This window comes from Stenella coeruleoalba (genome assembly GCF_951394435.1).
Source record: "Stenella coeruleoalba genome assembly, chromosome: 1".
Classification (NCBI taxonomy): domain Eukaryota; kingdom Metazoa; phylum Chordata; class Mammalia; order Artiodactyla; family Delphinidae; genus Stenella; species Stenella coeruleoalba.
In genome coordinates this window covers 12,099,750-12,114,674 of record NC_137169.1, presented here as the reverse complement: position 1 = coordinate 12,114,674, position 14,925 = coordinate 12,099,750, and the positions used below count along the sequence as shown (strand labels likewise).

At 36.2% G+C, this 14,925-nt stretch overlaps 1 protein-coding gene across 2 annotated transcripts in view; it reads right to left on the bottom strand.

Moving 5' to 3' along the window:
• The window catches only part of SPEN (spen family transcriptional repressor), a 94,574-nt gene that overhangs the window by 18,336 nt on the left and 61,313 nt on the right, over positions 1-14,925 (bottom strand). For both annotated transcript variants that reach the window (XM_079913131.1, XM_079913130.1), the window contains exons 4-8: positions 10,727-10,887; positions 8,289-8,489; positions 4,566-4,717; positions 1,375-1,500; positions 911-1,024 (exon numbers count right to left, since the gene is read on the bottom strand). In XM_079913131.1, the coding sequence (XP_079769257.1) occupies positions 911-1,024; positions 1,375-1,500; positions 4,566-4,717; positions 8,289-8,489; positions 10,727-10,887 (754 nt within the window). The remainder of the gene's footprint in view (positions 1-910; positions 1,025-1,374; positions 1,501-4,565; positions 4,718-8,288; positions 8,490-10,726; positions 10,888-14,925) is intronic.

Here is a 14,925-nt window from a genome sequence, read left to right as displayed (position 1 = left end):
TTGAGGTATATTATGCCTTTACTTTGTTTTTCTGTATTTACTTTATTTTACTTTATTTCTTTATTTTATGTTGACTGACTCATTTTGGCTCAAAAAAACAACACCCCTGAAAAAGGGGGAAAAAAGTAAAGAGTACTGAATCAACATAAATTTCATATTGTACATCCACTGTACTTCAGCAAAAAAAAAGAAAAAAAAAAGAAAAAACTACACTATAGCAAAGGAAAAATAAGAAAAAAATAGTAAGTTGCAATGAATTTTGGTCATAAGCAGCACTGTCTTAAAGCTTTTAGATTTTTTATTTATACTAATAGTCTTTAAGATGTGCTTCTTCAAACAACAAAAGCTACATTTAAAGAAATGTCAAAGTTATGCAACATACCTACCACAGTGTAAATCTGCTTTCAAGAAGTTAAAATCTTTACCTTCGCATAACGGAATGGGGTCCAGAGACCCTGTTCCTGTTATGTTTGTGAATGTGTTACATAACAAACATTGGTTAGATGAGTATTCTGTTGTGTGTCCCTTTAAAGTCATCATGGTTTAAAAAAAAATCAAGTCTAATTACATATTAGTGTGAATGTGAGTAATTATATAATTAGGCTGTCTAATCTTAATGTGAGATAAAGTTACAGAAATCCCTAAGAAATAGTCTATTTAACAGTATTATGCAGATTAGTTCCAAAATTAATCATTTTGGCGGGTTCTAGATAGTTTCTCAAAATACTCATATCATAAGCTAATAGATGCAAATGCTCTTCTAAACCCAATTTTGGAAAAGAGAATTTTAATGTATGAGTTACTAAAGAAAAGAAAAAGTCAGTACTAGAAACTGGGACTGAAAGGACAGAATACCAAAAAAAGGGAGTCAGAAATAACTTTAAACCACACAACCAAACCTCCCACCTACCTTCACCACAGGCCCATATCGGCAGAAATGTCGTGTTAAATATTGATCCGATACGTTTGAAGAAAGCCCATCTAACCACACACAGTTTGTAGGCATGCTCTTTCCAAAACCCAGCTGAATACAAAAGGCAAAATTTCTATTAGTTAAGTCACCAATTATTCAACAACAAAATTCTGAGAAAACTTGTCTTCTGTAGGAATCTTATCAAACCAACACCTCAAGTGGGAACCATCAGGTTAAAATCAAACAGAAACTGACACAAAAATTATCCTGCCTGGCTAAGCGAGGATTAACTCAGATTACAGTATAACAGGATAAGGATGCGAAGAGGTTTATCACCTTCATGGTTATCTAACTGTACTACTACAATTTTAAATAATCAGACATATGAACAGAAAACTCCAAATCTTAAAAAAAAACGCAGCGACTATTAACAGTACAATAACTTATGTAAATTCCTTTACCTTGAGACGATTATTTCCAAGGTATTCCCCATCCATCTTCTTAATAGCCTTACAAACGCTGGCAATATCACAGTATTGCAAGAACGCATACTGAGGAACTCCATTTACTTTCTTAATATCAATATCCTGAAAAAGCCAATGGATGGATACCACTTAGTGATATGCCAATAAAAAAATAAATCAGAATAAACCAAGTCCATATGAGCTACATATTTCTCAAAATAGTCATATTCCCCCAAATCATTTTCCTAGTTACAATTATACATCTTAATGCAACTGTAAATTAACAGCCTAAAAAACTATTCAACACAGCATTTGTAGTCACAAACCATGAAATCCTTCTCATGTGAAGCTCTCTGCAGAAGAGCAACTGCAGTGCAACTCAAAACTCAAAATTTTAAATCCACAACACCTGTGTTAAGAGACATTTATGAGAAGAAAAAAAAGCAGCCTATTTAATGAAAATCTAAGAAATAATTCTCTTCTGCAATATCTAAAATCCTTATTAGGGGTAAGCCATTTAAAATATAGTATCTGAGAAGAGTAAGAATGATAAAGAAATCAAGTTTTCAAAAAGTGATTTAAAATACGCAATCCTAAATTAGAAGACTCATTCTATCAGTATATCTAACTGAATCAAACCTGGTGATGATAAATGTGGTAATAATCTCTCATAACCAGAATGAATGGATTATATAAATACCTGAACTACTCCGTGAAGATGCATTAGAACACCATCCCTGGATTAAAGAAACACTCTATAAAGGAATACCCCCATCTCTTTGGAATGCTCAAAACCTGTAGTCACATCTGACACTCCGGTCCTGCCTATTAAAAGGAGGTAGTGAAAAAACCTGGCTTACACAGGAAAATGGTCCAGAGAAACCAGACACCTGGATGGCAAAACTTGTACTTAAACAATAATGAGCTGGGCCATATAGTGCAGATTATGTATTGTGATTATCTAAGCCTCCTTAAGGGTCACAAGCCAATAATCAAAACCTGAAACAGAGCAAAATGAGTAATGCATTTAAAGAGCTGTTTGATGGGTCTTTAAAAAAAAAAAAGCAATAATTTACACTCAAAATTTTTCTAAGTAATGGTAAACAGAAGCTGTTTTCATCATTATGTAGAATGTAATAACCCAGGATAGCTCTACTTAAAGAGAAATGTTTCAAAGGAATACTGGTGGGTAGATTCACTAAATAGGTGCTTCCAGCTATAGCATGATCCGTTATCGGTAAGTAGAAGACCATGTTCTCAAAGACTGTATGTCATTAAAACAGTGACAATCATGAGCAATTGCAAACATGGTAAGATAACAGTTTTCAAACAGAGTACTGACATGTCCACCTTATTGATAAGCATAGCTCTTAAAACACAATAATCATCCCATTTTTAGTAACCCTGGTGATGAAAATGTATCCATGTGCCCAAATACAACTTTTATACTCCTCCAATATTTATAGTAGCAGCTACATTCAATAAAAGTATGTTTGAAAGTTTTATCAATTCAAAGCCTCATGAATGCCAAACAGCAAATTAAATAACAGATCGTGGTATAAAGACAGAAGAAGCTGGAGCCCAGATAGGTAATTGAGCATCTAGTCACTCATCCAGGTAGGCAGTAGAGCTGGAATTAAGAGTATACACTACCCTCTGGGCTTCCCTAGTGGCGCAGTGGCTAAGAATCTGCCTGCCAATGCAGGGGACACGGGTTCGAGCCCTGGTCCGCAAAGATCCCACATGCCGCGGAGCAACTAAGCCCGTGAGCCACAACTACTGAGCCTGCACTCTAGAGCCCGCAAGCCACAACTACTGAAGCCCGCATGCCTAGAGCCTGTGCTCCACAACAAGAGAAGGCACCGCAATGAGAAGCCCACGCACCACAACGAAGAGCAGCCCCCGCTCGCTGCAACTAGAGAAAGCCCGCATGCAGCAACAAAGACCCAGTGCAGCCAAAAATAAAATAAATAAAATAAATGACTTTAAATTAAAAAAAGAGTATACACTACCCTCACAAAAATACGAAACTGAGAAAAGTCGAAATAGTTGAAAAAGAAAGATGAATGTTTTGCTGGTGTATCTAAATATACAGCTTCTCTTTTTTTTCTTCACTTCTACCAACCACTTCAATCTCTTGCCTCAAGCCCCTAAAGATGAGGTTTAGCTCAGCCACAAGCACAAGTAATGTTTTATTCACAGGACTAGATTATGTCATTTAAAAAATTAAGAATCTTTTGTTTAGAGCATTAGTGTATAAATACAGATGGATAAATGGACATCACACACACCCTTAAAAGATTAACAATAGCTGTTTCTATCCAAAACATTTTTTTACTCTCCAAAGTCCAAATATACTAGAGTACTTTCTTCACTGTTATTAATATAGAGAAAATCTAGGAAAACAGAAGTATTTCCCTGTTTTTCAAACACAAAACAAAATAGTATATCCTGAGGGTACAAAGCTGCAACCAAACTATTTTCACTATAATATGACTCAAGTTTTAAGTCATGGGGAATAGAAAAGTCTTTCTATCCCTAAATCTAACAATTACTTGCATAATTTGAAAAATGATTCTAATTAGAATTTCAAAATAGAACTGAGTTTCCAGCATGCTATCCACATTCTAGTAATCCCCAAGGTACTTCTGATGTGCATTGTGATAAAAATAATCATACACTAATCTGCTGCTTCTTTCTTACAAACACGTTTTCTCTTCCAGATTTTCCTTTCAACCCACAGGACTAGAGATGGCATTAAAACAGCACCAGATGGACAAAGATAAGAAAAGTGGAAAGGAAAATATATATGTAAACAAAATACAGACAATTACATATTTTTACATACACACATAAAGCAGTCCCTGCTGGGTTTTGCCAGATCATCTTTTAGCAGCAGTTAAAAACACATAGGGCGGGAGATGCAAGAGGGAAGAGATATGGGGATATATGTATATGTATAACTGATTCACTTTGTTATAAAGCAGAAACTAACACACCACTGTAAAGCAATTATACTCCAATAAAAAAATGTTTAAAAAAAATAAACCACATAGGGCAAATGGGAAAAATATTCATTACACCATCTAAGTATCGTTTTTCCAAATATAATCTCTGCTATGCTTTATGTTTTTTGACAAAGATCTAACACTGTTTTTATTGTAAAAACAAAACAAAACAAAACATACCACAATTTCTCCAAAGCGTTGGAAGATGTTGCGAAGATCATGGTAAGTAGTGGTTTTTTCAAGGTTACCAATAAAGAGAGTTCTTGTTGCTTTGGGGTGAAATTCATCTATCCTTTCATCCAAAGGGCGAAATTCATTTTCACTTTCTGTTTCTGTAAGTGGGATGGGGACAGAGAGTGTTTTAATATATTCATATATCATGGGAAAATCTACTTTAAAAAATCAGATCTCTGAAATATTGGGATTAATTCTCATATAATCTGAAAAATTATACACACCATCAGAAACAGCTCCAAATCAAAAGAAGAATACAGAGGCTAGAGAAACTTGTCCAAAAAATTAAGAGAAAGTTAACACCCTGATCTTTAAAATAGAAAAGAAGACTGAATTTCAATCTAAGTTGATTTGTTTTAAAAAATAATCACTAATACAGAAATAGGTTTTAATCCCCAGCAAAAAATAGTAATATTTGAGCCTAATCTTAGGTTCCAAAATTATGTGGCAGGCTCTGAATGTGCAGTATAAAACTATCATCTGAAATAAACATAAAATTCAGCTAAAAATAGTCCAGCTTCATTATTTAATTTACATTTCAACATTTTATAAAACAGTTAGCATTTTATGTTTGCCATACCCAACTGTCTAAATGCAGCAATTTTTAAATACAAGAATAATACTTGTATGAAAACTGACTGAAGTAACGCTTATGAAATATCTTCTTTTGGTGTTGCATGGTACCCAATGACAAACAGAAAGAGACTAAATGACTCTTAAGGTTTCTACTTTTTATGATCAAAAGCCCTGGTTCAACGTCTAATTCAATCACAGACTTTCTCTGAAGCTCCATTTATTAACTTCGTCTAGGGCAGGGACATTCAACGTTTTCTGGATAGTAATTATAATACAGCCTGTATGTTCTCGCTCTCTTTTTTAATGTAAAACAAACCCATCCCAAAAAGTTAGTATTTGATCAACCTGACTAAATCAAAGTGTTTAGTGCCAGCCACTGAAACACTACTGATAATGTCAATGACAACACCGGTATTAAAAAGACTCAACTTCTGAGATGTTGGGTGAACTCAGCCAGAACACATCTCACTCCTGATTCCAGTTTGATAATGGCAGCTCAGCTTAATCTTACCTGTGTCATCAGAGAGTACATACTTTTTCAGTCAGGTGGACCCAGAAACTGTCCAGCACTCATACACCTATCTCTACATTTTCATCTTATTTCACAGGGGTATATCTCATTTTAAGCTCAACTAGGTCTTCTTAAAATTATGTAACTAACAGAGGGCACATACTTAGGAATATTTCATTTAAAAGGAGAAAAAGAAAAGAGTAATTCAGGCACATCTTGAGGTTTGTACTTCAAAAGGCAGAATCAGGGGAGTTCCCTGGTGGCCTAGCAGTTAGGATTCTGGGCTTTCACTGCCATGGCCCATGTTCAATCCCTGGCTGGGGAACTGACATCCTGCAAGCCACGTGGCGTAGAATAAAAAAAAAAAAAGCAGAATCAGAAGGATAAAGCATGATTTGCAACCATTAAAATCTGTAATGAATTCATTTCTACCAAATAGCTCACTTAAAATTTCAAAATCAGAAATTCAGTTGGGGGCAGGGAGGGAGTGTCTTTTCCACATGTAATCTATTCAACCTTCATGACCAGTTTTAAGTCCTACTGTCCTACACATCATTGAAAAGACTGTTTTATCCTGCAATTTCATGTTTAGGGGATTGTAATGCTGTGCATAGGAGTACAAAAGCACAATCTTAGAAGCCACCAGAGGTCTGTCTACAGAGTTAGGTTTCTTGGATTTGGATCTTTTTAATTCCAAGACGTCCTTGACCTAAGGAAGCAATCAGCTCCATACATTTCAATATAAAACATTTATGACAACCATCCAACAGCGTAATTCCAACCAAGTGTCCCTACTCAGCTTTCAAATATCCCATTTAAACTGGTGTTTCAATGCTGTCCCATCTGGAAAAAGTACCTTCAGCTCTCCGATGCTTGAACCAATCAAACTTCTCAACATCTTCAGTGGCAGGTGGTTAAAAAGCCCCAATTAACATCCTGGGTGCTAACTAATTAGGTAAAATGATTTTTTTTTTTACAATAAATATCTCAAGCTAAGCCCACTACTTGGAGATTAGAAAGTCACCTATTGATAATGCCCCTGAGTTAGATCCTCACTAGTTAATAATTATATATGGCTCTAAAAACTTACAGAGATGATATGACATTCTAAATATTATTCCTCAAAGTCAGTTCTGACCTGTTCCAATTGTGTTAAATAAGAACTCCTGAGTTGCTCTTAGCCCAGTACAAGTTAGGGCAGTACATCTCAAACTTTGCGGAGGAGGGAATGTGAAGGCATAACTTATAATTCCTTTGAAAAAATAGTATGTCTTTGAATTCCTGTGTTTCATCATAAAATTATGCACACTTTATAGCCTTCACTCTAACAACCCTGACTGTGCCTGTTTTAATATACAAATGACACATTCTTACCAGGGAAATTCTATTTTTTTCCTCTTAATTGTCACATAAAATGAATATTCCAAGAAAATGGCCTATGTTTACCCTACAAATTCCATTCAAAGTTTTAGTCTTAAAGTTTAACTGTCCCACACACTTAATGTGAATGCATAATTTTAACATTTCTATTCATTCTTCTACAGATTTACTCACAAGTAAATCAGGGGTTTTTAAAACTTGAGTATGCAAATTCTAAACCAGTAAGCTGCGGTATGATCAAAGAGTCTGTATTCTAAACAAGCACTGCAAGTGGTTCTGAAACAGGAAAAACACTGACCCAAGTCATGCCTGACAAGACTTCCTGCCTTAGAATAGATAGGTCTTACAGGTAGGTTCAAACAATAAAATGTCCCCTTGAAATTTTCAACGGGTTACACTCAAAGGACTTAGTCCTGCCACTCTGCCACTATCTTTCAAGGCCATGGAAGCTAGAATAACAGATCCAATTTGTGCTGGGCATAATGGAAAGAAAACTGGTCTAACTAGTCCCTCAAATTGATATAGTCTGTTTTCTAATTCAGAATAATTCTGTTGTCATTCTCCTCGGAACTATCACCTTATCTCAATCAACTCAATCCTTTTGGGAAAGCAGGATTCAACAACGGACTATACTTTGCCTTTCACGACTCTTAGAAGTTAGCATGCTCTCTAACAGAAACAGAAGAATCTTTAACCCTTCCTAGCCAAAACAACCTATTTTATTAAGTTGAATGACAAAATGCAACCACTCTTTAAAACAGAAGACACCGAAGGTATGTTTTAAAAAACAGAGCTTGGGGGCTTCCCTGGTGGCACAGTGGTTGAGAATCTGCCTGCTAATGCAGAGGACATGGGTTCGAGCCCTGGTCTGGGAAGATCCCACATGCCGCAGAGCAACTAGGCCCGTGAACCACAACTACTGAGCCTGCGCATCTGGAGCCTGTGCTCCGCAACAAGAGAGGCTGCGATAGTGAGAGGCCCGCGCACCGCGATGAAGAGTGGCCCCCGCTTGCCACAACTAGAGAAAGCCCTCACACAGAAACCAAGACCCAACACAGCCCAAAATAAATAAATTTAAATTGTTAAAAAAAAATAAAATAAAATAAACAGAGCTGGAATACTGTCCACATTGAGGATAACATGTGGCCCTTTCATATAATGGAATAAAAATTACACTAAAACTCAGCTTCCTTGTCTCTTACCTGGCCCTATCCATGCTGTTACTTCAATCTGCATGCCAAAGAAAAGTTTTCCTTTTGATGCAGTCAATGCTTTTTCTTGGTCCTCCTGCTGCCGGAAGAATACCAGACCATACCTTTCTTCTGAAGTTCCATGTATCTGCACTGAAGTCACCTTTCCAAATTTCTTAAATTCATGGAAAAGGCCATCTTTGAGACTTGTATCTAAATCCCCAAACAAAAACAAGTTGCTTATTTTTCTAATTTAGTTACAACTCGAAGTGTAAGCTACTAAATCTTTAGTCTGATTTTTGACCTAATTAGCATTAAAACTTTACTTTTTCAAATAAAATAACTCTAAAAATGAATTTTAGAGACTACCGTACAATTCTGAAAATAAACCGGGGGTTAGAAGATATTACTAGTTATTTGTTAGGTAAGAATGATATCATGCTTACACAGGAAAATACCCTTATATTTTACAAATAAATACAAAAGTATAGATCTTTTAAGTCAAGTGTGAAATGATGTAACATCAGGGATTTACTTTACGATAAAAAGGTAACAAAGAACAGGAAAGAAGGAAGATGGAGGCGGACAAAGCAAATGTGGCAAAATATTGATGATTTTTTAATCTGGGGTATGGTATAAGGGGAGTTCATTTTTGCTACTCCTTCTACTGTGGGTATGTTTAAAATTTTCATGATAAAAACTATACAAACACACATATATATGCATATATAAAACTTTAAAGACTTAGAAAGAAAGCCATATTTCTAGTTTTCCAAGCATCATGTTGATGATAAAATTGTGTGGGAAATGGCATGTAACATGCTAAACAACTTTAAGGCCTTTTACAGATGAATTATACTATCTGGAGGTCTTGTATTAATTTGCTTCATTATAAAAATTAAAATTGTAGGGCTTCCCTGGTGGCGCACGGGTTGAGAGTCCGCCTGCCTATGCAGGGGACACGGGTTTGTGCCCCCGTCCGGGAAGATCCCACATGCCGCGGAGCGGCTGGGCCCGTGAGCCACGGCCACTGAGCCTGCTTGTCCGGAGCCTGTGCTCCTCAACGGGAGAGGCCACAGCAGTGAGAGGCCCGCGTACCGCAAAAAAAAATAAATAAATAAAAAATAAAATTGTAGAGAAAGACAAGCCAATTATAACCCCTGTCCATTCCTAAATTACAAAGTAATCTAAATCAAAAGTTCACCAACATTTGTGTCTCAATATCTCTATTCATAAACCTGGTATGTAGGTTTTATAGGCTGTTTTAATAAATAATTTAAGTAATCATTAAAATGCACTTAGCTAAGAAATGCTTAGTTTGGTCTTTGTTGGTTTGACCATCTACTAACAGTTGTTTAGACCATCTACTAACAGTTGTTTAGACCATCTACTAACAGTTGTTCACATACTCAATATGCCTGACATAGAAATAAAAACATATTATGGCCAAATGTCAGTCAAAAACATTAGGAATAAAAGACAACGGTATAGCTTTTAACTATATAAAGTGACTATTCATGACTTTCCTCATTTATAATGTTAATGTTTTGAAGTGGATTTCCTATCATAATTTTTTTATATCCAAGTTATTTCACACAGGACTCCAGACCAATATAAATCTAACTGAAAATAGTATTTCTACAATTTCATCGTACCAAATTTTCTCTAATATCAAAATATTTAATCCAGAAAGCATTTTTATTCAAAAATGAACCATGCTTTGGGACTTCCCTGGTAGCGCAGTGGTTAAGAATCCTCCTGCCAATGCAGGGGACATGGGTTTGATCCCTGGTCCGGGAAGATCCTACATGCCATGGAGCAACTAAGCCCGTGCGCCAAAACTACTGAGCCTGCACTCTATAGCCTGCGAGCCACAACTACTGAAGCCCACATGCCTAGGGCCCGTGCTTCACAACAAGAGAAGCCACTGCAATGAGAAGCCCGCGCACCGCAATGAAGAGTAGGCCCCACTCACAGCAACTAGAGAAAGTCCATGCACAGCAATGAAGACCCAACGCAGCCAAAAAAAAATTTTTTTTAAATACATTCATAATAAAAAATGAACCATGCTTTCTTTACATAACACGCACCATAAAGTCTTTATGTGTGTATATGTATATGCATATAATATGCGTAATAATGTGTATTTATATATGTATGTGTATATAATTAAGTATAAGTAACATGCAATCTTTACATATATAACAATCTAGAAACTACATACAGTTATAATCACTTGCTTTTTATTACACGGCATTAAATATCAATGAACCACAAAAAGAAAAAGGGGGAGAGAGTCAAATTGAAAGACAAATAGAAAATATTACCAACACAGTCAGATAAGAAAGAGAGCTATTTAAACAAATTCTGTACAAAGTATAGAACTTAAGATGCTCAATCTCTCGTTCCCCAACAGTAGCAGAGAGGAAAGTAGAGTAACAAAATTCTACCTGTGGAGCGTACTGGAAGATTCTGAACCTTGATCCCAAAACTTTTACGGGGCTCATCTTTTTCCAGGGATGAAAGCAACTGGGAAGTGGGTGCTGGGACTGCTGCAGATTGAACTGATCGGGCTGGAGAGTCATCACTTGAACTACTGCTGGAATCAGTGCTACAGAAGGGGGGAAAAAAAACTTACGTGAAAAAATCAAACAGGAAATGAGTCGCATATAAAACTTCTTAAAATTAACAAATGGCAATAATTAAAAGGTCTAAATTTCAGATCTGGGATTTCTAGACACCCTACCTTCTCCACATCTATTTCATTACTCTACCTTCAGAGATGGCAGAAGACAGCAAATACCAGCCTGGGAATGTGGAAGTAAAAGTAACAATCTTTTATCACCACATGCCACCGAAAGACCAATGTTTCGTTCTGTGCAAAATCTGAACAATTTTTTCCAAATGAAATATGACTAGTAAACACAAATGACTTAAGGGTAATATTAATAGAATAGTGGATATATGGGTTTTGGATTCAGAGATCTCGATTCAAATCTTGGCTCAGACATACAGCATGTATCCTTGGACAAGTCACTTAACCTCTTGCTAAGCCTCAGTTTCTACATCTGTAAAATGGAAATAATAACACAAGGTTAAGAGTTTAAAAAAATAACACACAGGCTAACAGAGTTTGGAATATGACGGCAATCCATAAATGAAGTGGCAATGCTCTGTTACTATTACTGTTACTACTACTACCACCACCGCCTCATGGGTAAGTTAATCTTTAGGAAAAAATAGACATCCAAAATAATTTCCCAGGTAATTTAAATTTTTGAAGGACTAATAAAGAAATATAAGTTACTTGAGTCTTGTTAGTTTAGGCTCTTTGTGAATAATGTGGGAAATGAGAGGCAATGAAATTTAATTTCTCTCTTCAGTTTAATACAAACCTCTAAGGGTCACAGTTGAAAGACAAGGAGAGAATATTACCAACATGGTCAGAACAAGTTTATTATGCCCAAGAACCATGTGAGAAATATTAAATTATTTCAGTACTGCATGTACAAGACTGCTACGGTTTTAAGTTCTTTTATAGCATTATCAAATACATTAATAAAAAGCTATTTACAGGTTTCTGAAATTTTGCTTCATACTCTCCCCTCCTTGCTGAGGAAGACTTAATCCTAAAAGCAAATAACTCAGGGTGGGGGGCGGGGAGTGCAGGCAGTTAATCCACTTTAGGAACACTCCGTAGAGGACAGGTTCAACAGTTTTTGTCATTTGCGCCCAGACTACAGCTCTCACATCCAATACAAACTCTAAACCAGCCAGATGAATAAGTCTAACTCCAGGATCTGAGACAAATTTGCTATCACTTTTTAAAAAAAGAAATACCATAAGAAAATAGAATTTACATAGCATTTTTATTTAGCTCTCACATGATAAGGCAAAAGATAAAAACTTTATGAAGTTACCAGAGCTTTCTGCAGTTTGAAACATAAAGAAATAAACCTATGCCAGTAAGAGCCAAAAGTAGATACCTGAGTTACAAAATACAAACTACTATGATAAAAGCCTCAAGGTAGAACCACAAGTCATCATTGCCAAGCCTCCTAGAAATGACTCGGTTTCCATTTTCCCATCAATAAATTTTTTTCCGTATCATTAAGCAAAAGTAGTATTACTAGTACTAAGTGAATAGGACATTGTACTTTCTCAAATTAAGGGTTAACAAAATTAATTTATCTTCTGTTTTCAGCACAGAAAGAAAAAAATGTTCTACATGTATAACGTACTCCAAGCAATACAAGATTATTCATAAGGCCACCAGATGACTACAGTATAGAATATGTATGTGACTTATCAATTTAATTCCAAGGAATCATAAAATAACCATTAAGGAAAACACGTTAATTACAATACCACCAATAATATATACACCAAAATTCCTTAGCAGTAGTAGGTAAAGAAGTAAACAAATATGGGCAAGAGCAGAATTTCTGGGTACTAAAATAATGAGCCAACAAAGTTCTGTTTAAGTCCATATTTTAAAAATGTAGAGGAATCAATGGCCGTAGTGGGTAAAGAAGTAAACAAATAGGGGCTGCCCTGGTGGCACAATGGTTAAGAATCCGCCTGCCAATGCAGGAGACACGGGCTCGATCCCTGGTCTGGGAAGATTCCACATGCCATGGAGCAACTAAGCCCGTGCGCCACAACTACTGAGCCTGCGCTCTAGAGCCCGCGAACCACAACTACTGATGCCCACGCGCCTAGAGCCCATGCTCTGCAACAAGAGAAGCCACCTCAATGAGAAGCCTGCACACCACAATGAAACGTAGCCTCCGCTCGCCACAACTAGAGAAAGCCCACGCGCAGTAATGAAGACCCAACGCAGCCAAATTAATTAATTAATTAATTTAATTTAATTTTAAAAAAAGAAGTAAACAAATATGGGCAAGAGCAGAATTTCTGGGTACTAAAATAGTGAGCCAACAAAGTTCTGTTTAAGTCCATATTATAAAAATGCAAAGGAATCAATGGGAGCAATGATTTTAAAGTATAAAATAGTGACAGAAATTAGTTTTGTTATAAATGTCATCACACTTTTGGTGAATTCCCTGCTACCACGTCAATTTTGAAACAAGATGTAAAATTTAACCGGCAGAAATATCTGTCGACCAATTTGAAGTTATAACTAAAAAGAAGGAAAGGTTTTTAAATAAATTATGAAGTGATAAAACGATACAACTTTTGAGTTCACATTTTAATATGCTAACCCAAAACTGCAATGTGTATTTCCAGTGTAGTCTATTAAATGTACTATGGATTTTAAGGTCCTGAATCAAAACAGGGGCACAAATTTAGACCCCCAAATACTTTTTTTTTTTTTTTGGCAGTACGCGGGCCTCTCACTGTTGTGGCCTCTCCCGTTGCGGAGCACAGGCTCCGGACGCGCAGGCTCAGCGGCCATGGCTCACGGGCCCAGCTGCTCCGCGGCATGTGGGATCTTCCCGGACCGGGGCACGAACCCGTGTCCCCTGCATCGGCAGGCAGACTCTCAACCACTGTGCCACCAGGGAAGCCCCCGCAAATACTTTTTAGTCCTATAAACTGAAAGAAAATCCAAGTGCCCAGAATATGTGTGTCAATTTTAACTTTAAAAAATCCTTATTTTCAGAATCTTGTTAAAACAGAAGAATCACAAGAATTCACCAAAATTTATGATATACAGTATTTTAGTTGTTTCTTAAAAGCCAGAAGTAGTTAATAAGAAGCTTTTCAATCTAAATTGTCTAAAGTAGTGGCAATGACGGTGCATCAACTAATAGTTTTAAGAAAGTGAACTTCAAATTTACCTGGCCACAAGAAGCACATGAAAATATCTCCAACATTGCTAATTATCAGAGAAATGCAAATCAAAACTTCAATGAGGTATCACCTCACACTGATCAGAATGGCCAGCATCAAAAAGTCAACAAATAATAAATGCTGAAGAGGGTGTAGAGAAAAAGGAACCCTTCTACACTGTTGGTGGGAATGTAGATTGGTACAGCCACTATGGAGAACAGTGTGGAGGTTCCTTAAAAAACTAAAAAGAGAGCTACCTTATGATTCTATAATCCCACTCCTGGGCATATATCTGGAGAAAACCATAATTTGAAAAAATACACGCACCCCAATATTCATTGAAGCACTATTTACAATAGCCAAGATATGAAAGCAACCTAAATGTCCATGACAGATGAATGGATAAAGAAGATGTGGTATATTTATACAATGGGATATTACTCAGCCATAAAAAAGAATGAAATAATGCCATTTGCAGCAACATGGATGGACCTAGAGATTATCATACTAACTGAAGTAAGCCAGACAGAGAAAAACAAATATATGATATCACTTATATGTGGACTCTAAAAAAAATATGATACAAATGAATTTATATACAAAACAGAAATAGACCCACAGACACAGAAAACAAACTTATGGTTACCAAAGGGGAAAGGGAGTGGAGGGTTAATTAGGAGTTTGGGATTAACATATACACACTATATAAAACAGATAACCAACGAGGACCTACTGTATAACACAGTGATCTATACTCAATATTTTGTAATAACCTATAAGAGAAAAGAATTTGGAAAAAAAAGATATATATGTATGTATAACTCAATCACTTTGCTGTACACCTGAAACTAAC